Below are 24,703 nucleotides of genomic sequence, written 5' to 3' on the forward strand. Positions count from 1 at the left end.
TTGTCTGGAAGCGCTTATTTGGACAGTAATTTCTGTTTAGAAAATTGGTTTTACTGTTGCCTTGTGTCCCTGTGCAATTTATTTAGAACCTGATTATGTAAAATAATCTGTTCTTTTTCCAGGTGCACACCATATTAGATTTCATCATCTCCCAAGGTTTATTAAAATGATTTTACTGAAATGAGTCCTTACCTTCCTTCCTAAAATATAGAAAACAGAAATAAAATTACTTCGCTACCCAAATACAGGGGCACAGAGAAATAAATTTCACATCTAAATAATTTCTTATTTGAGATGCAACATAAATAGCTTTTAAATGTTATTATTTGTATATTTTTGGTACTATATTTCTTTTTCCATTAAAAAGCAAGTTCAAGCTGTTTAAAAAGTGGTGGCAACACTCTTCAGATGAGAGAGCCTGAAAAGACTGAAATAAACTATCTCAACCATTTTTTTGTTGTTTTTCTTCACCAAGTCTCTTCTTGGTATTTTATTTTATTTGGCTTATTACATGGGAAAGAAGCATTTGCTTTAAAGGAAAATATGCCGTTTAGATGTGAGCTATTATCTCTTAAAAAAAGAAAAAGAAAGCCTCTGTGCAGCCCTGGGGTTCCCAGATTGCTGCAAGCTCATAAACAAAGGCACGTCCCCTCAGCACACAACTGTGTAGCCAAAAAATGCACCATGTGGGCAATCTTTCCCCCTTCCCCAACTGAGTTCGTTTTCTCAGCCTTTAGAGAAAATGTTCTTAGCTCTTGTTCTGTGTGTTCTATTTCTCCCATGTCCCAAATTTCTCTTATTTAACCTCCTTCTCCCATAGTTCTTGAACACTCACAAAGAATAACACAGGCTTCTCCTGGCACTGTTGGGTTTACAGATCCATATAACTGCATCATCTCATTTAAGGACAGAACCACTTTTCTATAATCCTCCCTTTTTTGAGTGCCAAGTATAGAGCCAGGTCCTGATACATGATCAGGCCTCTTGTTTCTACTGCAATAAACAGTCATCATGTGAATATAAGCCAATATTCCTCTGTAAAAACACCAAAGAGATTTGTTTCCACAACACACCCCAAAAAGTTATTCTAATTAGTGATAACATGGAATTTAAGTAATTTCCTAAAGCACCTATAAATTGTGCAAAAAGAAGGAAAACTTGATTCAAATTTATACTTACATGTGGCTTTCAGCAACAAAGTGGGGGAGCTAAAAGACAGTTGATTACTAGTGGAGTTGTAATAACAACATTGCTAAGAGATTAGAATGTTCCTACTCCCCCAGGAACATCTATCCCACAGCTTTCTGTTAATCTCTGCAGGAGGAGTTAGGAAGACTACCATATTTTGGCATTTAAAACTGTTATTTTAAAGCAGTTTCTGCCAGGATGTGGGGTTTAATACCCCTTTCTGCCTGATGGCACAAGGGAAGATGCAAAAGCTGCAACTAAAGCTGACATCAATATTTCTTGGTCGCTCTGCTTATGTATGAACTGTTGAATTGTGGTTGCATCAAGTATAGAGCCAGGTCCTGATACATGATCAAGCCTCTTGTTTCCACTGCAATTAATAGTCATCATGTGAATACAAACCAATATTTCTCTGTAACAACACCGAAGATATTTGTTTCCACAACACGCCCCAAAAGGTTATTCTAATTAGTAATAACATGGAATTTAAGTAATTTCCTAAAGCACCTATAAATTGTGCAAAAAGAAGGAAAACTTGATTCAAATTTATACTTACATGTAGCTTTCAGCAACAAAGTGGGGGAGCTAAAAAAGACTACTCACAGTTGATTACTAGTGGAGTTGTAATAACAACATTGCTAAGAGATTAGAATGTTCCTGCTCCCCCAGGAACATCTATCCCACAGCTTTCTGTTAATCTCTGCAGGGGGAGTTAGGAAGACTAACATATTTTGGCATTTAAAACTGTTATTTTAAAGCAGTTTCTGCCAGAATATGGGGTTTAATACCCCTTTCTGCCTGATGGCACAAGGGAAGATGCAAAAACTGCAACTAAAGCTGACATCAATATTTCCTGGTCGCTCTGCTTATGTATGAACTGTTGAATTGTGGTTGCATCAAGAGTCTGAAGTGAAAATGGGTTGCAAGTAGCAACAGCCTTTGGAGAAAAGGCAGTGCCCCTGTCTGAATGCAGCAATAACTCCAGAATTAAGAAGCAGTAACAAAAGGTTCATTTAAATTTGACATTCAACATATGTATAAAAGACTAAAGAACATGCAGGCGTTAAGAATTGCTGACTATTGAACAAATACTTTTCAGCCTGTTTATATTTATCTCCTTATTCCTCTTTGAAGTTTGTGAGGAGGATGTTCTATTGCTCCATCCCTGGAAGTGTCCAAGGCCACGTTGGATGGGGCTTGGAGCATCCTGGGCTAGTGTCCCTGCCCATGGTAGGAGTTTGGAATGAGATGGTCTTTAAGGTCCCTTCCAACATGAGCCATTCTATGATTCTGTGAGGATTCTGTGTAACCTCTTGGAAAATACCAGAGAAAACAAAGGAATAGAAAATGGATTTCGCTGCTGAAAAGGCAGGAAAAGCCTACAGCAGTGTTTTAGCCTGCTACATGATGTTTATAGCATCACACCTGAGAAATATAGGCATTCTAGGAAGGAGGGGTACAATTAAAAAAAGTAAGACCACGAGAAAATAAGAAAAAAAAAGAACAGGTGACAGAAAGAGAGGTGCACTGCCAAAGCAGCAGCACGAAGAATGAGTAACTGCAAACAAACTGTCTCCTCATTCACCTGCAAACACCTACATGTGGCAGCTACACGACGGTGACCAGTTGGAAATGGGTTTATCATATGTGGTGTTAACATTTATTTACCCCACTGTTTTCATCTTCCTCAAAATTTAGAAGTTCTGCTGTGAAAGGATTAAAAAAAATTAAATACCATATTAGGTACGGTCTACATTCAGGACTATGAGTTGTACCTTCCTGGAAACATGTTGCAAAAAAAAAAGTTATTTTAAAAGATTTTTTTTCCATCAACAGAATGTCTTTCATTATAATGCTTTAAAATATACAAAAAATAAAAACACTGAAAACAGTGAAATCAATATTTGCTAGTTTAGCACGAAAAACACACGTAAGTTTCTTACCTTTGTTTTAGGATCTAGGATTTTTACACCATAGATTGAGATTTGTAATTCAACTTTGGGCGTCTTTTGGCCTTCAGATTTCTTGATATGTCTTGCAAACTAGAAGATGAAAAACACAACAGCAATCACATTAACAGTAGGTTTATTTTTTTTTAATTAATTCTCATTTCCTCTCAACTCTTGCCACCTGAAGTTGTTTCCTTCCTTCTTTGGAAAGCTTCTTATGAACAACACCAACCAACCCCAAAGTCTCAGCTGGGCACAGAACAGCAGACCTGACTGCTGAATACTCCCATAATTCAAGAAAAAGTATTTTAAAATTACTTAACATGTTCTCTTGAAACTTTTATTTGCTGTTTATGCGCTTGGTTTAAGCTTTTGCATGAGGTTTCTACTAGACCAGTACAAACATGAACCCTTTCAGTCTGTCACTGTTGTGTTTTCCACACCCCACTATTTCCATCCTCACTTCTGTTCACCTGCATGGAGGGGGGACTTCCTGGATGATCCTTTAAAGAAAATAAATTCTTTTAAACAGGGTCAGTTTGAAAGCACTGCTGCTGTCAACACCTAAGAAATACTTGATGTCTTCTATTTTATTCCCAGAATTAATCTACCAGCAGTCCACTGCAGGATGACTAGACAACACTTTGTATCACAGGGTTGGGTAATGTGTCCTATTCAACACATTTCCCATCCTTTTATATCTTCTTTTCTAGCTGATAAGTCTGACTTATTCTGTCATGAATACTGCATATAAAATCAGCAGAGTGTTTAAAACTTGTTCCTGCATAGCAGTTAAGAAGTGCCTTGAATTTGGGTAACTGCATATAAAATCAGCAGAGTATCTAAAACTTGTTCCTGCATAGCATTTAAGAAGTCCCCTGAATTTGGGTAACTTTCACAGCAAATATATGGAATTGCTCCATATTCTGTTCTGTTACCAGCCTTTTTCCTCTCAGGTCTTTGACAGCCTGGAATGGTACTTTCAAATGCATAGATAAGGATGATGATTCACTGAGGGCCAGAGGAGCTGGATTCTGCTTCAGAGCTTTGTGTTTGAACACATTGTCCTCAGTGGTCCCACTCAAGAATAACTGAGAGCATAATTCACCATCAGTACAGGAAATCAGTGTGGACAATGACTTTTAGTGGCATAAAGAGTCCAGGATGTCACCAAGGGTGCTGATCTACTTTCAGAAGGGTTAGACCTGCAAGATGCAAGCCTGAATTACCTTGTGATTGTGAAGGGCTTGGCTGCAGCCAACACATTTTGTCCCACAAATACTTCAAAACTCTGATTAAAATTCGTTATTCATTTAATTAATTGAAAGTTTGGGTTTTTGCTCTGTTCCTACTGCAACTAGTACTTGGAAAATCTTTCAGTAGTGTCCTGCTTCACAGAGTATCATTGTCTTCATCCCTGTTGTCTCAGTTTCCTTAGAGGCAGTTTTGTTGATGTAATTCATTAGCTAGTTTTGAGAACCATCCTAAAAGCACAAAATGAACCTGTTTTACATGACCTATCCAGACAGTTTATTTACTGATTAATGATTCACAACAGCTGATAAGTGTCACACACCTGGTAAAACAAACAATGCTCTTCACCTCCACAAAAAACCCAAACAACCACTCCCAACTAAACCACTCTGTGCCATTCTCGAAACAACAACCCCCACCTAAATCATCCTGTGCCATTCTCAAAACCAACTCTTAAATCTAAACACCCATTTTTCATTTCAACAGCTAGGACTGCCACAGTCATTGGCTAAATATTTTATGAAACCCAACTACTCCAAAGTCAAGCAAATCCAACATAACTTCTAGTTCTGCCTCACTTCATGTATATTAGCAACACATCCTTTTCCTGTCCTCCTATTTATCTTTCAGCCCACATCTTGAATATGTAAACTCTTAATACACTTTAATCCCCTTCTTTGAATTAAGGTGGGTCATCCCATATGCATATTTTTATTTTTTTTTTAAAAAATCTATATAGGAAATAAAATTTAAAAATGATAATTGCTGGTTTACAACATCTTGGCCAACAATATTTCTCAGCTTTAGAGGATAATTCAAATGTACTATAGGAAAAAAATGATTTTCTTTGATCAAAATTTTTTCCTTAATTAACCCTCCCCCCACCAAAATCTGACTTAAATTTTATAATGCAAATTTCACCTGTTTACTTCTTAAGTCTGTGCTTTTAAGAAATAGGAAAAAAAGATAGGCCAATCAATGTTTTATTAGCATGGATTTTTTTTTTCTCCAAGATGAATATAAAACTTAAATTAGAACAGCCTTGAGCTTGAGTGAATCTTGATTTTTGGAAATGTCTCCCTTTATAATCAAGACATGCACAAGTATTTCTGTGCAGGAATGAAGAGGGGGCATAAATATTTGACTTTACTGAGTTGTAGCCATGGTATGTATTGAGAATGATGATGGAATGCACAATTTTCCAATGGTAATCATCTCATTGCTCCTGAACAACAGCTACAACGTGAAAACTTTTTTAAAATAAGTGATGTGAACAACTTGCACAAGTTTTAGAACAGCTGGTCAAAGCTTGCTCCAAGTAGTCAAGAAGACTTACAACACTTACAACACTGAGGAAGTTCCAGAAGGCAATTCTGTGCCAATTCTAAAAAAAGGGTAAACAAACTGACCCTACCACGTCTCCACTCCCAAAACGCATAAATCAAGTTCCAGAACTAGAGATTTCATGTGAGACGAAATTATTCATGATCAATATGGATTTTACAAAAACTGCAGCTTGTCAAAGCAGACAAAGCATCTGAATTTTGTATGCCTCTATATTTAAGCAAATGAAGCAATAGAAAGAGAGTATTAGTTAAGTTAGTTACATTAGTCTCCAGATGCAGCTATAAACAGGAAATTGTCATTGGGAAGATATGTTTCTAATGTATTCCAGCAGGGTTTATTTCTTAAGCATGACATTATTGAACAATGACCAGGAGAAAAAATAATTACTGCTGATAAAATCTGCAGGCAGAAAAAAATAAGAGGAATAAAGGGAGGGGAGGAAAATAACTAATGATCTGAGATGTAAAATCATTGCAGAGGAAGCTTCCAGATCACGAAGGGTGATGGAGGGGCAAATAACTCAGAGGACACTTCCCCAACCAGAACACCAGACTGGCACCACCATGGAGCTGGTTTTTTTCCATCCAGGCAACTTTGCAAATCCCACCTGTGGGAACAAACTTTGTTTCTTGAAAGATGGATTTCACCCTGTGAGGATGGAATCAAGAAAGTCCTGAGAACATGGCAGGCTTTCCCCTAACTGAGGACCTTCTCATGAAATGAAAACTGAGAAAATTAATGGAATCCTTGGGTATTTCTGAGATCCCTAAGAAGGCAACAACGGCTGCACTGCATCAGATGCCTGTGAGAAAATACTCGAATTTTATGGTCTGAGGGTTTCAAATGAAGAAGAGTGTTGACAAAATGGAGAAAAATAACAGGATGTCTGCGGAAGTTAGCAGAGGGCTGGAAACCTACTTTATGAGAAATCCCATCAAATAAAAAAAAAAAGCTAGTAGTGAAAGAAAAAAACACAAAATAATCTCTTCAACACAGACGTCCACACAAAAGAGCTGTTTAATTAAAGGTTTAATGGGATACAGTGACCAAACAGCATATACAGATAAATTTGGAAAAACTGGTACAGTTCCTTTCTTAGCTTTTTTCCTGCCCACCCCATCTCGTGTGATAACAGATAACACAGAGATACTGAGCAGCAACTTCTTTCACAGCTGACCTTCTCCAAAACTCCAAGTTTGGCCACCTCCCAAACCTGTGTGGGGTTTGAGCAGCACATCTCAACTCTCAGTCAGGTATCAGATGATTTGCCTTTTTCTTCTACTTTTTCTACTAATTCCTTTCACTTAAAGAGGACCCCGGGGGACCCCTGGACCTGGGAGATGTACAAAAATTATTATTTTCTCCTTTCAGCACACATTTGAAGCAAAGTAAAATTTGTATCTCACATGGTAAACAAGATTATTTAAGAGGGTAAAAATCTGCAGACTCCCATTGGCATCTAACTGGATGATGATATAAAATTTTAATGAATCACAGCATGGCTTGGGAAGAGACACGATGGGCCAAATTCTTAAGCTGTTACTTTACACATATAATGTTCTCAGGCAAGACACCCAGATTTGGTGCAGCTCAGTGGGATGGGCTAGCATTGGTTTAACTACTTTAGAATTAACATCATATTTTTATTGCATCCTTTAAGGAAAGCAGCAGATACAAATAAACCTATTTTCTGTGGTTTAATTTTTCTTTAAAAATAAAAATAGAAACCCCCCTGTATATCTCATCTATTATTACAGTATCAGGGAAAACTGGATAATATGAGACTCTTACTAAAATTAGACATGTTTATGCATCAAGTCTTAGCAAACTACAATCAAGAGAAATAACATTAGGAAAAAAAATCATGTTTTCAAAACAGTCAGGAAACGTATCTAAAAAAATAATGGTTAAAACAAATCATATGCATTAAAGATACATGAATTAAAACTATGTTCTTCTATTTAATATTTACACCTCACTGCACAGTTCAAGGGTATTTTCAAAATACTTGAGACAGCAAAAGGTAGATGTTTCTGTGATTTTGCTGCTAATCTTCAGCCCAGGGATCAGAGGCTCAACTCCTTCCTTTTATTCAGGCTCCCAGTGAGACATCAGACATTGCACTTCATGCAGACACCTTAAAATATGTCTGTTTGAGGGCAGTGTAGTTGTGTAAACTGAGAAACAGCTTTGTACTGAGCTTTGAGAAGGTGCATTTCCTCCTTTTTCCATCACAACGTTCATTACAAGGGAAGATGCCTGAAAAAAACCAACAGCCCCTATTTCTTTTGCAGTATCTCCATGTCATCTTACTGGTCATGTTATGGTACAAACTCTCATGCAGGTTTCATGTGGGTATAATGAAATTATAACCTCTGAGAAACAGTTGTCAAGAAGAGGAAAAGGATGAAGAGGCCACCGATATGTAAAACTGCATCTCTCAATAAGTGTCAGGGTAGGAAATAAGCTATCCAGAAGTCTATTTCTATGGAATATATTGTATTTTATTCTCCTAACACACACTGGACTGAGAGGAAGACTATCCATCTATTAACCACAGTGTAGAAGACAATGCACTGCAGTCTTTTTTCCATCTCTTACTTCCTGAAGTCTTTTTTGTTTGTTTGTTTGTTTTATTTGGGGCTGGGTTACTTTTTCGTTGTTGTTGGTTGGTTTTGAGGGGTTTTGGATGTTATTTTGTTTGGTGGCATGGAAGTCTGGGGGTTTATTGAAGGTTTTTTGGTGGTGGTTTTTTTTTTGGTTGGTTGGTTTTGCTTTTTGGGTTTTTTTCAGGGCACTGGGGCAGGGTTGGATTTTAGGGTTTTCTTTGAGAGAGGGTAAACAGGTATTTTCTTATTCAATTCTTCTCATCTGACTTTCTTTGGTCTTTAGGCTATCCCTGACTGGTCCTTGAAACACAAATTCTGCTTTCTCATGTACTTCAAAAAGAATTGCCATGCCTGTAAGGCTTGACTGGAAACTTCTTTATCCCAATATTAAAAGATTCTCTGTACTCCACCCTTGCAAAAACAAATGAAACCCAGCTTTAAAAACCCAGCTTTAACAGGAAAGAGAGTTCAGAACAACATCCACTGATGGTCCATTAAGGGCTGCAGCAGGACAGCATCACAGCTGGTGTGAAAGAGCACTCTTCACTTCATGTATCCCTCCGGGTCAAGGAGCTGATGAAGAATATTTCAAGTGGTTTCAAAGTGATTAATTCTATTTACCTTATGTCTGGTCATCTCCACTTACAGAACACAAGTGGAAGAGAAACGGATGTTGAGTTGAAAGTTGGGTAAGAGAACAGCCTTAAGTTTGGCCCTCACAAAAACATCCCATGGAAGACCATAAAAGGAACAACCCCAAACTCAGGTGTTTATTTCTGATTTCTCTCTAACACCCTTCCCTGCTGTTTTTTTTTTCCCACTGGTCTGGTTGTGCTTCTCTTTCCACATGTTCTGCTGGTCTAACTGTTCTCACCTCCGGCAACCCTTCAAGCACTTTATAAAAAGGATCAAATTCATTCCCACAGTCTGATCTAGGAGTTATACCCTTCATCAGTCAAGGAGAGGAATCATTTCACTTTATAAAATAAACTGTGATTTGACAACATTTAGACATTTGAATAGCGTAGGCATATTTGGATACAACATCTCAGTACCAAGATTCTTTAGTTTTTTTGGTTGTTTAGTTTTTGCTTCGTTCTAGAAATTAGTTTGACTAGAAAACTTGAAAGAAAAAAATTGTTTGTAATAAATTCACCTTTTCTTGCAAATAAACCCACACATTTTAAAACATTAGCGTGCAGCTTTCTTCTTCCTCCTGCAGTATAGCTCCAAGAACTTTGAAAACACAAGGGGAAATTCCAGCTGGATGAAACCACTGGAGAACCCTCGAGAAAAATTAAACATAGATGCTCAAAAAAACTGCATCTTCTAATTGCAGCTGATGCAGAAAAATTGTCAAGAAAATGCAAAAGTAGTATTTGGGATAAAAGAAGTACAATGAAGCATCAAAAAGAAAGTTCCTCCAAGTTATTTTGTGTTTCTGCAGAACATCAGCTCCACCTGCTGGGAAGAGCCAGTTCTTGGCGTGGCAGCTGCAGATTCTGTGCTGGGCAAGCCAAGAGTCCCCGTGCTGAGGGAGTTAAGGGCTTATGATTTAAGGAAGTAAAGAGTTGTATATCAAATCTCTACTTTGACACGGTTTGATGACATGATGGCTTGAGAAAAATACTTTATGGTGACAGTATTTCATGGTCTATATATCACTGTAAGCACATGACTTCAAAAGGTTATTAGTGCGACGCATGCCACTTGTAAAAATAGCTCCAGACATCAAGAACAGTGTCAGTTGTTTTTCTGCTAGCTATTAATTTTAATTAACAATAAATTATGATTAACAATGTGATTAAAACAAAATCCACATAATTAAAATTTATAAATACGGCATCACAAGCTACATGTCTTCTAAAAACTCTCCTACCCCACAAATCACCATATATTTTCTTTAAATCTATTTATTCAATATTGCTTTCAATATAAGGTATTAGTTTTCAAGCTGGTTTAATTGGTTTTAAAATTTTCAATTAGGATTTTCTAAAAACAAGTTACAGATGTGTGCTTAATAATAAAATCAAATACCTCTAGGCTTCTTTTCAAAGAATACAGATACACAATATAACTCAGTGATGAAATGAGTATTCAATTAATTGGCGATTGTTTCAAACTCAAAACTTTTTTATTGCTCTCTGAATTCTGTTCCAAGATTTTTCAAGTCCTTCCAAAAGCTGCCTTTAACTAATTACTTTGGAAGTTTTCTAATAAAGTCATGATTACGTAAGATCACATGTAATACTCGATATCTGAGCTCCAAAATTCCAAACTTGAAGAAAACTGTGTGCTTCTGGCAGCAACTATTTGGACATCTATCTCCAAGGTGGTTTATGGAGGGAACAGGTGTAAAAAGGTAGAACTGATATCAACATACTCCAATGACACCACAAATATATATACACAAATTTCTGGCTCTTTCCACACTTCAGGGAACAGTTATTTGAAATCTTTTTTTTTTGGGATCTGCTTTTGGAGCAAACTGTTTCAGGTAAGAAATCTTACAATCCAAAGCCTCCAGTGATCAGTGAGAGTCCAGGTCAGTCTGGAGTTCCACCAGTGAGAGAGAGACACACTTAGCAGCTGCTTTACTTAGGGAAAGCCTGATAAAACATCATAAATACAATCAAGGCTTCCCCATTGCGGGTTATCATCATGAGAAATCTGCACAGAATTAACTTTGCACGGGGTATTGGAATTTTATAAACACAAAACAAGGAACACAACAGGCTTCACTCCAGCGTTAGCCCTAAACTGCACAAGGTGTACAAAACCCCACACATTTTGTTTCCACTGGTGGAATGCTGTAATGGTTGAGAAAGGGTCAGACTTACCTCAGCCTAAAGCACTTGAAAAAAAGTTTTTCAAGTTTGTGAAAATTGTGAGCAGTAAGTTACACATTGAAAGGTCTTATCAACACAAGTAATCTTATTTCCCAACTATTTCCAAAAAACATTTTGGAAAGGCAATTGTTTCAGCAGTTGATAAACAGGCAATTATGGCTCTAACTGCAACAGGTAAATCTTTTTTGGCACGAAACACTCCAAGAATTGACTAAACAAACTTTTATAGGCTGTGCTACTATTTTTGGTAGAGCAAAAACAAGGACTAAGAATTTCTGTTTCAACCCCTTGATACAATTACTGATAAATCTAGTAAAGATGGCTTATTCAAGGGAAAAATAACATGATTCTGGCAGCAACTATTTGGACATCTATCTCCAAGGTGGTTTATGGAGGGAACAGGTGTAAAAAGTTAGAACAGATATCAACATACTCCAATGACACCACAAATATATTCACAAATTTCTGGCTCTTCCCACACATCAGGGACCAGTTATTTAAAATCTTTTTAAAAGTTGAGCTGCATGAGTAGCTTTCATGTTTTCTTTCTTCCCCTTTTTATTATGGCAATAACACAGAATCAAATTTTTCAATATTAATTCCCAATGTTTCCTGCCGATTTCCAAGGAAATGTATTTAAAAGCCCAAAAAAGTTATGGAAAGCGGAAGAGCAGGGAGAAAGAGTTTTGCACCTAAATAAACTAAAGCTCCAGCAGTTCTAGGCAGTTGAGCACAAAGCAGCACAATTTCACAGCAGTGGGAGCGAGCAGGGCAGGGAAATCAGCATTCCCTGCTGCAGCTCCCGGCATCTGAAGGGCTCTGAGCACATCAGCTGTCACTCAGCCATCAAGTTAAAGCCATGTTATCAGTTAACAACCCTCCACAGGTCGTTTCACCGGGATATTTCTAATTGTCCACCAAATCCCTCAGTGCCCGAGGACACACAACCAAGAAGAAATTGTGTAAGTGTGATTTTCTCAGCCATCGGTGTGAATCAGCCCTGAAGTGGGGACGGCAGCTAAAACGAATTCTTGCTGCCTACGTTTGCATTAATGAAGCCCTAAAGTTTCCAAAGAACAAGCATTACCCAACAAAGTACGTTAACTTTATAAATATTTATACATAATTGTATAATGTGTAAGAGAACTAAATATTTGTATAGCTGAAGACCTGACAATACAGACATAATAAAGAAGAGCCCACACACCAGTGAAGAGATCACTAAAAGCAACTGCTTCTGGAACCTAGAAAACATACAAAGTGTCTTAGCTGTGAAAATAGGTTAAGAACACATTCCATTTGTATTTCATTAAAAATTCTTCCTTACCTTTAATTTTCTAACAGCGTCTCTTACAACTTCGGTGCCTTTGGGCTGCTCCACTTCCGTACTGCCAAGGAACTGAAAAGATTGCAATTTGTGAGCAGTAAGTTATGCATTGAAAGGCCTAATCAACTCAAGTCATCTTATTTCCCAACTATTTCCAAAAAACATTTTGGAAAGGCAATTGTTTCAAATACCAAATCTTCATACAGCTATTTCTAATCAAGAGAATAACAGGAATTAAATTCTGATTAGACAAATATAAGAGTTATTAAAATCATCTTTAAAAAAAATCCTATAGAAATCTGTAAATAGAAGGTAAAGTACCTTTTCCCACATGGAAATAGTTATTTTGGCAATCTCCTTTTAGAAAATAATGAAAAAATGCACAAAAAATACTGATAGAAGATACTTCCTGTGAATCAACATGAGCCAATCATTTGGACCATGCTGTTAAAATGTTATACAGTGATGCAAATGAAGGGGACTGATTTTTCTCTCAAAGATGCTTGGTACAGTAATTTCATAGATTTAAAGAAACTAGGCTCCAACTTACATAAAAGTGAGGGTCATATTCAAAGAATTTTGACCAGAGTTGATATTTTTACCAAATAAGGTTTTCATGAAAACCAAACATGCACCTGTTAACACATAAAGGGACTTTACCACTTCTTTATTTGTACAATAAAATGCTTTTATGTTCAGTACAGTTTCACTTGCCTTCTACTACACTGTTACAAAAGGTATGATAACCCAACCTGAAGCTGATCTGTGTAATATATTCCTTAATTTTGAATTGCCCAATTTTCACATTGAGGTACAGTTAGATCTAAGCTACATTAATACACATATATGCTAAAACAATGGTAGCAAGAACCTCCCCCCTCACTTTCTCAAAAAAGTGCACAATGCTTTGTGTAACATGACACACATGTAAAATTTTTTACACAAAAATGTACCATTTTTAAGTCCTAGCAGTTTCAAAAGGGACTTAAATTGGCCAAGCTACAGATGTTTTCGACGGAGTAACTCTGAAGTTTGAAATTCTATTAAACCCTCAAAACTTGAGTAGGCTCAAGTTTTGTTCCTGCAAAGAAACTGTGCAGCTCCACCAATAATTAAGCCTCATTGGAAATTTGCTATTACTCTGAAATATGATGTGCCACCTTGCATCCAACAGTGTGTAAATCAAACCCCCCCCCACATCTGCTGTCCACGTTCTCTGCTATTACAATTCTCCAGCTCAGAGGCCGAGGGTTTGTAATAACAAAGCAGAAACCTCTGCTATTTACTTTCTTTCATGCAACATCTCTGATGGCTTTAAACAGAGGGGGTGATCTTCCCTGGAAAAGTGACAGCTGCACAAAATGCATCTAGGGAAGGAGGAATGACTCTCAGACATTAGGGATTCTACACGTGGCAGAGACAGAAAGGGAAAGGTGAGTGAATATTGAGCAAGTGTATGTGGGGGGAAAAAAAAAAGAGTGGATAAGGTCAGATAAGAATTTCAGGGGAATGCTGAAATGCCAATAATCCCAGGTACCTGGGCATAAGCATATTTATACACTCCACACTTGGCAGAACACGAGAGGCAGAAGTAAAATTGCTGCAAGTTTGTGAGTAGGTACAGGAAACACAGTGCAGGAATCCTGCAGAAACATGGGAAATAACAGCTGCAGGTGTGAACAAGTGAGCAGAGAACACAGGTCACTGCTGCCCAGGGAGAAGGGGAAGACAGCTGAGCACGCTTCTTCCATGTGTGATTCCTAATATTTGGGTAGTTTTGAAACTGGCAGCTCCAGAGGCATCAGCCTGGTACCTCTCGACAGATTTAGAGCCAGGTTTGGGGTGGAATTGGATCACATACACATCTAGATTGCCCCAGGTTATGCTGCCTCACCTGCAGGTACTTCTCCAGAAGGGCACAGGGCTGCCCTGTGTTTCTTATTTGCTTGCTCCCATCCAGATGACTGAAATCTGAGATAGCAAAAGACACCTCAAAAGCTACAGAGTCATTTCCCCGCAACTTCCTCCTCAGCTTTCTCCTCAGACTCACAGTCCAGAAAGGATGGAGGGATCTTTGCTGTACTCCACAAATCCCAGCAGCCAACTAGTCTTTCCATGAACAGTAACTTCCACAAACACAGTTTTCCCAGGGGCTTGTGCCTCCTGCTAATTCCCATCACTGCCTTAGAAAGTGGAAGCATCACATGAAACTTCTGCCACAGCTGGGGAATCTGTTAAATGTCACTGAATTTTAAAGCTCATAGTAATGTTTCCCAACTCAGAAATTAACATTTCTGATCATGGAGAGGAGGGAGAAGTAGAGATGTAAATAGAAAGATAAACTGCTGTGGGCACAGGTTTCAAAGACTGACAAGACCTGAAGAAACCCTTTGGGTTTGCTCAACAGGTTACAAAAGAAGTAAACAAGACTCAGAGAATATAGAAACACTACTATTTATGGAACATAACCCACCAGAATTCCATTAGTCATCTACGATGCACTGTCTTTCAGATGAGTGTCAGGTTTGACATTAAGCATCACAACTGAAATTTCTATTGCTCTCACCAGTTATGAACTGGATGTGGAATTTGAGCTTATGCATAATGAACTATTCAGTGCGGGAAAATACAGCAAGATGTATTTAATCCAGATAGACAAAGATTTGTACCTTAAGTGTTAATATCAACCAGAAATTATGAGGCCATGCCACGGATTGTACTGTTTGTATCTACTTGTATCTCTTTTAATTGCAATTCTATATTTTTTAAATTCAGGTACATTCAAATTGTTTACACATTTCATGCTCAACCTCTCTTTTTTATTTATTTAGTTTTGGTAAGAGTAATAAAGAGAACACCAGCAATTAAGGGGAAATATTCTGAATATTTGTATTAATTGGACTGTTCTATTTGGGGACAAAATATTGACAGAATTTCAAACCTGAAAAAGTTTATTGTAACAAAATCATAACAAAATAATGAATCTGCAATATAGGGTTAAATAGCTAATGTTTTAACTGGAAGCTTTTTATTGCTTGCTTTTTCCTCTGCTCTGTGCCTTTTCCATGTGAACTCTCATCATTTTTTGTTTAATATTAGGTGCCAATTAGTATAGTATCATATCAGTTCAGCTGAGCAAACACATCTATTTGCAAAGCTGGGACTTCAACATTTTTAACAGCAGAACAGATGTAACCTCACAATGGCCCTTAAAAAACATCCAAACCTGCTTAACAAGCTTTCTTAAACTAGCATCTCCAAAGCAAAACAGAGACATCATAACCAGCAATAGCCCAGACATCAACTCTATTTCCATTGGACCCACTGAAATCACTCATTCTGTAGAACAGAGTCTGCTCAGTCAAAGAGGAAGTCAATTAACAGCAGATTTTTCCCAAAGGCAGTTTTATTGCAGCTAAACCCACAAGTGACTCAAGAAACAGGTAACCCTAAATTAATAAAACAATGGCCTTTCCTTAAAACAGAGGTGATACATTTACACACACTGCTAGAAGACCATATAAACACAGCCTTACTATGTACAAAAACCTTTTCACTAATCTATTGATCTCTCAAACCTAGAGAAAAATGGATTTTCATACTTTTTACCCCTGTCTTAGAGCGGGAAAAGATTAGAATTTTTGAAAACCGAGATTTTACAACTTACTTTTGAGTTAAAGGACTCCGTGTTTGTACAGTCCCCTACACGGAGGCTGCATTGCCACCTCGGGTATTTCTAAAGTAAATAACAACTAATTCACCCTCCTCCCGAAACGGGGAGATGGTCATTTCCAACACAAAGGACAGATATGTGCTACCTCAGGAATTCAGCCCAGCTGCAGGAACAGTGCAAGCACTGAGCATGGAAGGGTTTCTCCAATAAAAATTCCAAGCAAAAGAGATAAATCTGAACCTTCCCTTTTCAAGCCCGGGCTCCTTCAGAGAGCAGAACCGTCACAGAGTTCTAGGTGGGAACTTGAAAAGTCAGTGGGTTTTTTTTCAGCACTTCAGGTTCCTTTCTGCAGAACAACCTTCATATGAGATGCAACTGCTCCTGAGAGTCAAGCTAAAAACTCCTACAATTAACTGCACAACAACCTTCATATGAGATGTAACTGCTCCTGAGTCAAGCTAAAAACTCCTACACTTAACTGCACAACAAACAGAAAATAACATAGCAGTTTCCCTTTAGATCATTCACTATTAATCCTATATGCAAACTAAAAACTGCACTAAATTCTTCAGTGTTCTTTACATAAGTAATGTGCTCTAACTCATAATACAGCTGGAAAATGTTTACATATGACTGCTACATGTGTTTACTGCTTGTAACTAGGAAAAAGATTATTCTTGAGGTTGGTGTAACTTCATGCATAACAAGCCAATTCAAAGAAAAATGATCAATAATTTAGGCATGCCACTAGACTCATATTTTAAAATATTTATGTATTTTTTATTATTAATGAGAAGATCATCATGATCATACTAAATTTTCATTGGATACTTTAAGAAGTTCAAAGAGGATGACATTTAATATTTGCATAACATAAAGCAAGCTAAAGCAATGTTTTCCCCATATAAATTACTACACATTTTCCACTGCAGTCTGCCATTCTTGCATACACACTCCCTATAAAACTGACGAAAAATTAATTTTCTGATATATTACTTATCCTGATTTCACTTGCAGTAGAAATTTATGAGGTCAAGAGACCTTATCAGTGAGAACCATTTAAGTATTCCTTTAAAGCACATTGATGTTTGCCATTAAGTGAGCTGTTGACCAGCCATATACAAGACGAACACCTCAGATCAAACTGTTTATAATCTGACATTAGCAGACAGCCAGATGTGTTCACTCCATGTGCAAAGATTCACGAGAGAATTAACAGTCTCTATTTCACCACGTTAAAATCAGCAGAAGTTTTATCATCAACAGCCACTGGGAGAATAATCCAACCCTGTAATGGCCAGGAGGGGTGTCTTACACAACAAACTGTCACACAGATCCTTCATTCCTGCAGAATGTAGGTGAAAACTTTCCTGTGCATTTTATGCGGGCAAAACATGTTTGGTCCAAGTTCACAGTGACATTATTAAAACTGCTTTTATAGTTGTGCTTTGGCTGGAGAAATGACTAAAAGGTGAATCTTCTATACTTTCATTTTGTTGGCTCAATTAAAAATCAATTCAAACATGGGGCAACTTCAGGCACCCAGGATCCTTTACAGTTCTGATGAGTCTGTTGCTGTTCTGATACAGCCCATTAGTAAGGTCAGGTGAATTTTGAAGGTTAACAGTTCATTTTTTTTTCCTTGACATTAGCAGGACACTCTCCAGTAATTCTTCCCCCTGGAAGCTTACATTTTGACCCTCAACATCTTACTATTTTCACAGGGAAAGTATATCCAGATGCTTTTCTCAAAACTTAAGGCGAATACAAAAGACTATCCATGCCTTGGAAAATTTAGTTTTACCAGAGTAAAAAAAAAAATCATTAAACTTGACTAAGAAATAGTTTTAGGTGCACTTTTGAATATTTAATGTAGACTTCCACTCTTCCAGTAGAGAGCAGTGTAGGATATTTTAATTTTAAACAACATCTGTTTTCTTTTGTCATCACATTTCAATTCTAAAAAATCCCAATCTTTTGCAGTGCCACATTTCTTTATTACTCTGAAATCCCCGAACACTGAAGGTTCTCCTTTATGCAGATTTAAATGCAATTATAAGAAAATAGCACTTACCAAACTTGTACAATAAAGAAAGGGGAAAAAAGCAATGAAAAATAATTACTAGATACCTGCTGCCAACATCTGAAAAATTAGCTCCTCCATTCTACAGGGAGGCTGATTTACTGAGGGAAGGAAGAGGAAGATAAATGTATCCACATTGTGATAACATCAGAACAACAGGACATAAAACAAGAATGAAAGAGAAGTGAGATCACTTTTGAAGCCTTGCAGAAAACAGAAGAACAAATGTCTAAGCTGTGAACCACCTCTTAAAACATGCACAGATTTTGCTCAGCCCTGCCTAAATGAACCTTCTCCATCTCTTGAACAGCAGAAGGACAATATGGACCATAAAATACACACCTTTTTCTATTTTGGGTTCCTTCTCTTTCCCCACTCCACAGTGGTGGGGTCCGCACCTGCAACAGCTTCCTTTTTTTCCTACAATTTCATGTTTTTGCCAGAGCACGTAAGTGTTTGGATTTTTCCCTTCTGGGGAGCATTTTTCTAGTGACAAACTTTAAAACAACTGTCTCTACCAGGCATGATTGCTGCTCAAATGAGAGCAGAAATCCAACTCACCGCATGGGAGTATGAGACAGAAAAGTGGCACAGACATCAGCACATTCCCTGAATATCCTCTGCTTATCTGACATGTAATGTTCCACACCAGTGGTGGCTCTGACACAGGAAAAAAAAATAATGCATTTTTTTAGGGAGTGTTTGAGTACTATCTGTGGAAAATTAAGTAAAGCACAATTAAAAACATTTTTAAAAGGATCTTCTGATGGAAATCAAATATTACCAGGTATTTCATCCATCAATAGAATTAAGTCAAATGCATGTGAGAAAACACAGAGGTGAAAATATTTACAGTAATTAGGATATAAAGAAAAATCTATTTAATAAGCCATTGAATTTTTTTGGGGGAAGAAAGAGAGCATTAGAGAAACGAACGTAAAATAATTAAGTAACAGTTAAAGCAAACTTCCAGATGCAGTGGTGTAAAAACCACATCGTGCTTAACTTTAAACAACCTCTCAACAAGTTTGAATTTGTACTTTGCACACTGACTTAATTTGTACTTTCTTCTGTTCTCTAGAAGTGCTGCAACTAAGAACTCTCCACTACCAAACGTGTAAACAGTCATTTCAGTCTTTCAATTTGGATCTATTGATAAATAATAAAGAACATAATTTGGTAACTAAAGCTCTACATATCTTTGTGGTGGACACAGACAACCCTTGGGGTAGTACACCTCACCATCCCCTGGATGGAAATGTGTGGAAACAGGAATACCTGGAAATATTTGGGTAAAGATGCCTGAGAAACTGAGGACACGTGGCAATCCTAATCCTGCCTACACCTGTCTTCTAACCCTTGTTCAGATGTGGTGAGAAGAGAAATTATGTGGCTGCAGATTGGGAAGAAACCTGATGTGTGGACCAAGCAGGTTGACTATAGCTTGGTGTAATTTTAAAGGCAAAAGAATGAGAATAATTACACCAGGTCACACCCTGCCTCAAGTCCCACTGCATTTTCCTCTGCAGCCAGATGGGAAAATGGCACAGAAAAAGGAAAAAACACCAGGAGTATATATTTATACTGTCATAAATAATTTGTTTGTAAGCAGAACTTCAGGAGACTTTAGGACCCACTTTGTAAATGATCAAAACTTAAATCTTCCCCAGAGAGATCAGCGGGGTCATATGCTAAGGGGGCTGTGAGCAAGGATAAAATCAAAAATCAAATCACAGTGCAACACAGCTATCAAAGCTGTTCCCTGCATTAAAGCATCTAATCCTAAAAATAAAACAATGTTAAGAAATACAGCTGGTACCTCCACAAGGCAGATAAGAGCAGGTTGGAATACAGAAAAAAGCAGAAAATGTAAAGGAGTTGTCTTGTCAAGACTGCCACTGTGGAAAACAGCAGTTGTACAGGAAAAAAATGTTCAGTATTTCTTCAGTGTGTCAATCTCTACAGCATTTCAGGAGCTTCTAGAAAAAAAAATCTAAGGAGATCAAGAAATTTTTAGATAATTCTTTAAAAACTTCTGATGTATGGGAAAAGGGCTTAAAAAGGAACATTTTAACAGTGCACAAATGACAGTGATGCTAATATTAGTAGTATATCATGCTGAAGGCTTGTTTTTCCTTTAATTCCAGGTGCACTTCCCATAGCTGATAAATAATATTTGGCATATAATAAACAAGGGCAGGGGAAGACGGTACTGAGAGCAAATTTGTCACTAGAAAAAAAAAGTAATTTCTGATCATATATTCCCTGGTTGTGACTGGGTCACACACACTCTTTTGACAGCATTCTTTCTTCATGTGTGCTGCAATGTTCTTTAGCCTCCACGTGAAAGAATCCTGTGCTCAGAGGTTGAGTAAAGTCATAGAATTATAGAAGATTCTGAGTTGGAAGGGGCCCATCAATACCCTCAAGTCCAATGCCTGACCCTGCACAAGAATCCCACCATGGGCCTGAGAGTGTCATCCAAACACTTGTTGAACTCTGACAGCCTTGGTGCTGTTCCCACTGCCCTGGGGAGCCTGGTCAGTGCCCAACCACCCTCAGGGGGAAGAATCTTTTCCTGATATCCAACCCACTCCCTTTATGGATGTAATGAAGGAGTAAATTAAAGAACAACATGCTTCCAAACTTTATCCTCTGGGTTTCAATTTAGACACACTCTGTTTCCAGTTTTTGCTTTTACACGTGAACAGATTATTTACTTTTTCTTTTCTTTTGGTAGGAGCATCTGTCAGCTCCTTTTACTGCGCCAGGGAATATCTGTGGGTTATCCAAAGGCACCATCCTCAAGTCCTTACAGCTCTTTTGCTTCAATACACGAACTATTGACACCGAACACAGACTCATCTAACATCAAACAACGGCATCAAAGCACTACCTTCTGTTTCTCCACTGCTACTCACAACTCTGCTGAGCCTCCTGCGGTGTATCTTTGTTACTGCCTGAAAGCTGCAGGATGACTAACAAGAGAAAACACACCAAATGAGCACACAGCTGACTAATGTGATCCAGCTTCACCATGTGTGTGATCTTTCTGAGTTCCTTCTGACTTGCACAGAAAATGACTGAGCCGTCCAACTGGAGATGCTGAATAACATCCTGGCCAGCTCCTGCAAACCTCTGTTCTTACTCTCACATTGGTTTAGGTTCTATTTAGTTTCTGACCTCTAAAAATTAAGAACTGGCAGCTCTAAATTCACTGTTCAATCTTAAAAATATAGTACCTCTTTATTTCTGTAAGAATTATCATTATTGCACCAATATTCAGTGAAGGCTGATAATGCCTGGGCACAGAAAAGGGTACCTGCACAAGCACAAGAACCATTCTGTATTCAGACAGGGAAAACAGAACTAAGTATCAAACCTGACACCTCCTTTAGAAAGGCTATTCCAGACATGAAGAGCCTCTGATACTTGCTCACTGAAGACACATCATGCTGCTTGAATGACTCAATTAAAAAAATTTCTGACTGGACTGTTTCCAGTAAAAAAATATGTAATTTGCCTTCACTGAAGAGAGCCATCTAAAAATGATACGTATTCACTATTTGAAATACCAAATTTTCAGATTTAGAAGTGCATAATAACAGAGTGGACAGGTTTTTCAGCTTTACAAGCCCATAATTAGACATTAGACTTAGTTCTGCACCACAGGAATTTGATTCAACTCAATCATCATTTCTCTGTGAAAGCAGCAAAATCCGACAAAGCCCTCAAATTTACTGAAATACTATTTTCACTAAGTCATTTTCAATTAACTTAATGTAAGAAAGTCGACATAATTTGCTGCTTTTTTCTTTTTGTTTTCATAAACCAGATGCCAATGCAGTGATTGAATTTACCTTAACCATAAGACACGATTGCAACAACTCCTATATTCCACTGAAATAATACAAACACCTCTACTACATCTACAGACTCTTTGGCAAAGATGTGAATTGTACTGTTAGAAACCTCAAAACACAGAGACCACCTTTGATTTACTTCCTACTTAAACTCTGAGGATGCTGGTCAGCAATGATCTGGTAAAACTTCCCTGCACCACTGCATGAAAAAACATTTTAGTTGTTACTACTTATGTAAACACACTATTCTATCCCCCCAAAAAGTTAATTTTCTTTTGCATTCCAGCACAGAAAGGACAGATTCCCACATCCTCTACTCCCTCCAAAAACTCCATGCCTATCTCGTAAAATGCTACACAGTTAAAGGGACAGCAAGATCAAGATCCCAAGTGTTGGTATTTTTATAACAGCTTTAACACCCTGTATAAGTTATGCAAAACTGCTGTCCTAGTTTTTGGCTCTGTTTCCATCTGCTCTATCAACACACTGGCTTTCCTAAAGCCACCATTCCTTTGACTGTAGCACGTGCTGGTCAGCTCTGTGTTAGCACACTGCAGGATATCTCACTTTTGTTCACAAAATACAGCAAGTTAAAGCTTGAACTCCATGTTCTCAAGCTCCATCTGTCCTGCTGACTCTTTTTTTCCTGTTGCAAAGAGCAGGCCTGTCAGACAAAACCTCCCCAAGGACAGTGAAAACTGAATCGAGGTTCCTTCAAGAAGAAACAAGCCCAAGTATTAAATAACAAAAGCAATCTCTACTCATAAAGCTGGCAAAACCACTCTGCTTTACCAAGAAGGTGAAGCTTTCTAAAACTGGGAACATTTTGATTAACTCAGAACCTCTGAATAAACAGGCCATGACATCATTCCAAGAGCTCCTTCAGAGACATGTTTCCCAGATGACTTCACTGCCAGGCATGACTCTGAGCACAGGCTTTGGATCCTTCCTCTCATAACAACATGGACAAGAACAGCCAGGAGTTCCCCTGTGCCAGTTCAAGGTGGGATTGTGCAATTTTGTGTTTGGCTTGCAGTAATCTTCTTCAGGCTGAAGCTGGATAGAAAATTATTACAGCCTTCCCCTGCTCAGCGTAAATAAACTCCACAAGTTCTGGAAGAAATTCGTATATAAAAGCAAAAACTGGAAACACAGAGTATGCCTAAATACAAATGAAAAAGTATTGAAGTTACTCCTTTGTACTGGAACACACAATATCTTATAAAAGCAGAGATAAAATTCCACAGACACTTCCCATTTTTGTGATTAAAGTTTATTTTGCTCTAATTCTACCTCCTTTGTCCTTGACTAACATGATAATGCTGAACTTGTACTATCACACTTTTGCCACGGCAACATGCAATGACATTATAAACACAGAAACAGGAATTCCTGTGGGACAAAAAACAGAAGAAGTCACAGTTAGGAACCCTCATTCAAACACAAATAGCCTCAGTAATAGGAACAAATAGCTATTATCCATGACTCTAAGTTTATTAAAGACCTTTTCCAGTTTAATGTGAAATAAGAAATTGCCTATTTTAAGGGCACTGCATCAGGACTTTTAATGCTGTGAGTCTTACTGCACCATAATTAGAATAAATGACTCCTGTTTTAATTCTTGATTCATAAAATCAATGGGCTGTCAAACAGAGGACAAGCAGCACACCAGAAAATGGTTATTCTGGAGAAAGAGCTGTGAATGTGTAGAGTCAGTGCTTTAGCTTTAGCATCCTGGAGATTTAATATGACTTTTGGTAATTTTTTTCCTGAAACCCAAATTTTGAACATAATCTGTGGGGATTTTTTTTTTTGTTTTTGGTTTGGTTTGGTTTGGGTTTTTTTGGTGGTGGTGGTGGTTTTTCTTTTTGGTTTGGTTTGGTTTGGGTTTTTTTGTTTGTGTTTTGTTTTGGTTTTTTAGCTATCATTATCAAGAAGATAATCTGCTCTTTAAATTCTAGTATTAAAACTACTTTGGTGTGCAGCAAATGATTTATACTTACATTCTATGTGCAAGATAAAAGATACCACAGGACATCTACGGGTGCTGAGGTGTATTAAAGGACAGGAACATGAAGTGTGAACTACTTTTTGTTGTTTCTTCTTTGTTCTTTGTTCTTTTTTTTTTTCCCTAAACTGTATATTTTCTATACTGGGAACCACTTCATCTGTAAAGCAAGAATGAGCCTAATTTTTTTATATTTGTGGGGAGATATGCTGAGTCAGTATGTGAAGTGTAATTCATAATCAGATGGATAATTACAAGAATGTGCTAAACTAAGTGCTATATTCACAGAAATTAATAGCAATATTTTGGTATAAGCGGCAAAAAAAAGCCTGTGTCTAAATAAAAATATAATTTTTTAACTTGCTCCTAGAAACTGCTTCCTAAGCTCCATCTGCTGCTTTAAATGTATTGATAATTTCACACAAATGACACCTGTAGACGTTTTTCTGAGTTACCACATTCACAGAATACCCCCAGAAATTTCCAGAGAATATTTGACTGGGATAGCCAAGTAATGATTATTATTTTACGATCCTGTCTATATTCTCTCTTG

At 37.6% G+C, this 24,703-nt stretch overlaps 1 protein-coding gene across 8 annotated transcripts in view; it reads right to left on the reverse strand.

Annotated features, from left to right (window-relative positions):
- The window catches only part of GULP1 (GULP PTB domain containing engulfment adaptor 1), an 81,533-nt gene that overhangs the window by 32,907 nt on the left and 23,923 nt on the right, over positions 1 to 24,703 (reverse strand). For all 8 annotated transcript variants that reach the window (XM_027704915.1, XM_027704916.1, XM_027704914.1 and 5 more), the window contains exons 3-4: positions 12,524 to 12,595; positions 3,132 to 3,230 (exon numbers count right to left, since the gene is read on the reverse strand). In XM_027704915.1, the coding sequence (XP_027560716.1) occupies positions 3,132 to 3,230; positions 12,524 to 12,595 (171 nt within the window). The remainder of the gene's footprint in view (positions 1 to 3,131; positions 3,231 to 12,523; positions 12,596 to 24,703) is intronic.

Source organism: Neopelma chrysocephalum, unplaced genomic scaffold (assembly GCF_003984885.1).
Source record: "Neopelma chrysocephalum unplaced genomic scaffold, ASM398488v2 Primary Assembly neopelma1_298, whole genome shotgun sequence".
In the NCBI taxonomy this organism is placed as follows: domain Eukaryota; kingdom Metazoa; phylum Chordata; class Aves; order Passeriformes; family Pipridae; genus Neopelma; species Neopelma chrysocephalum.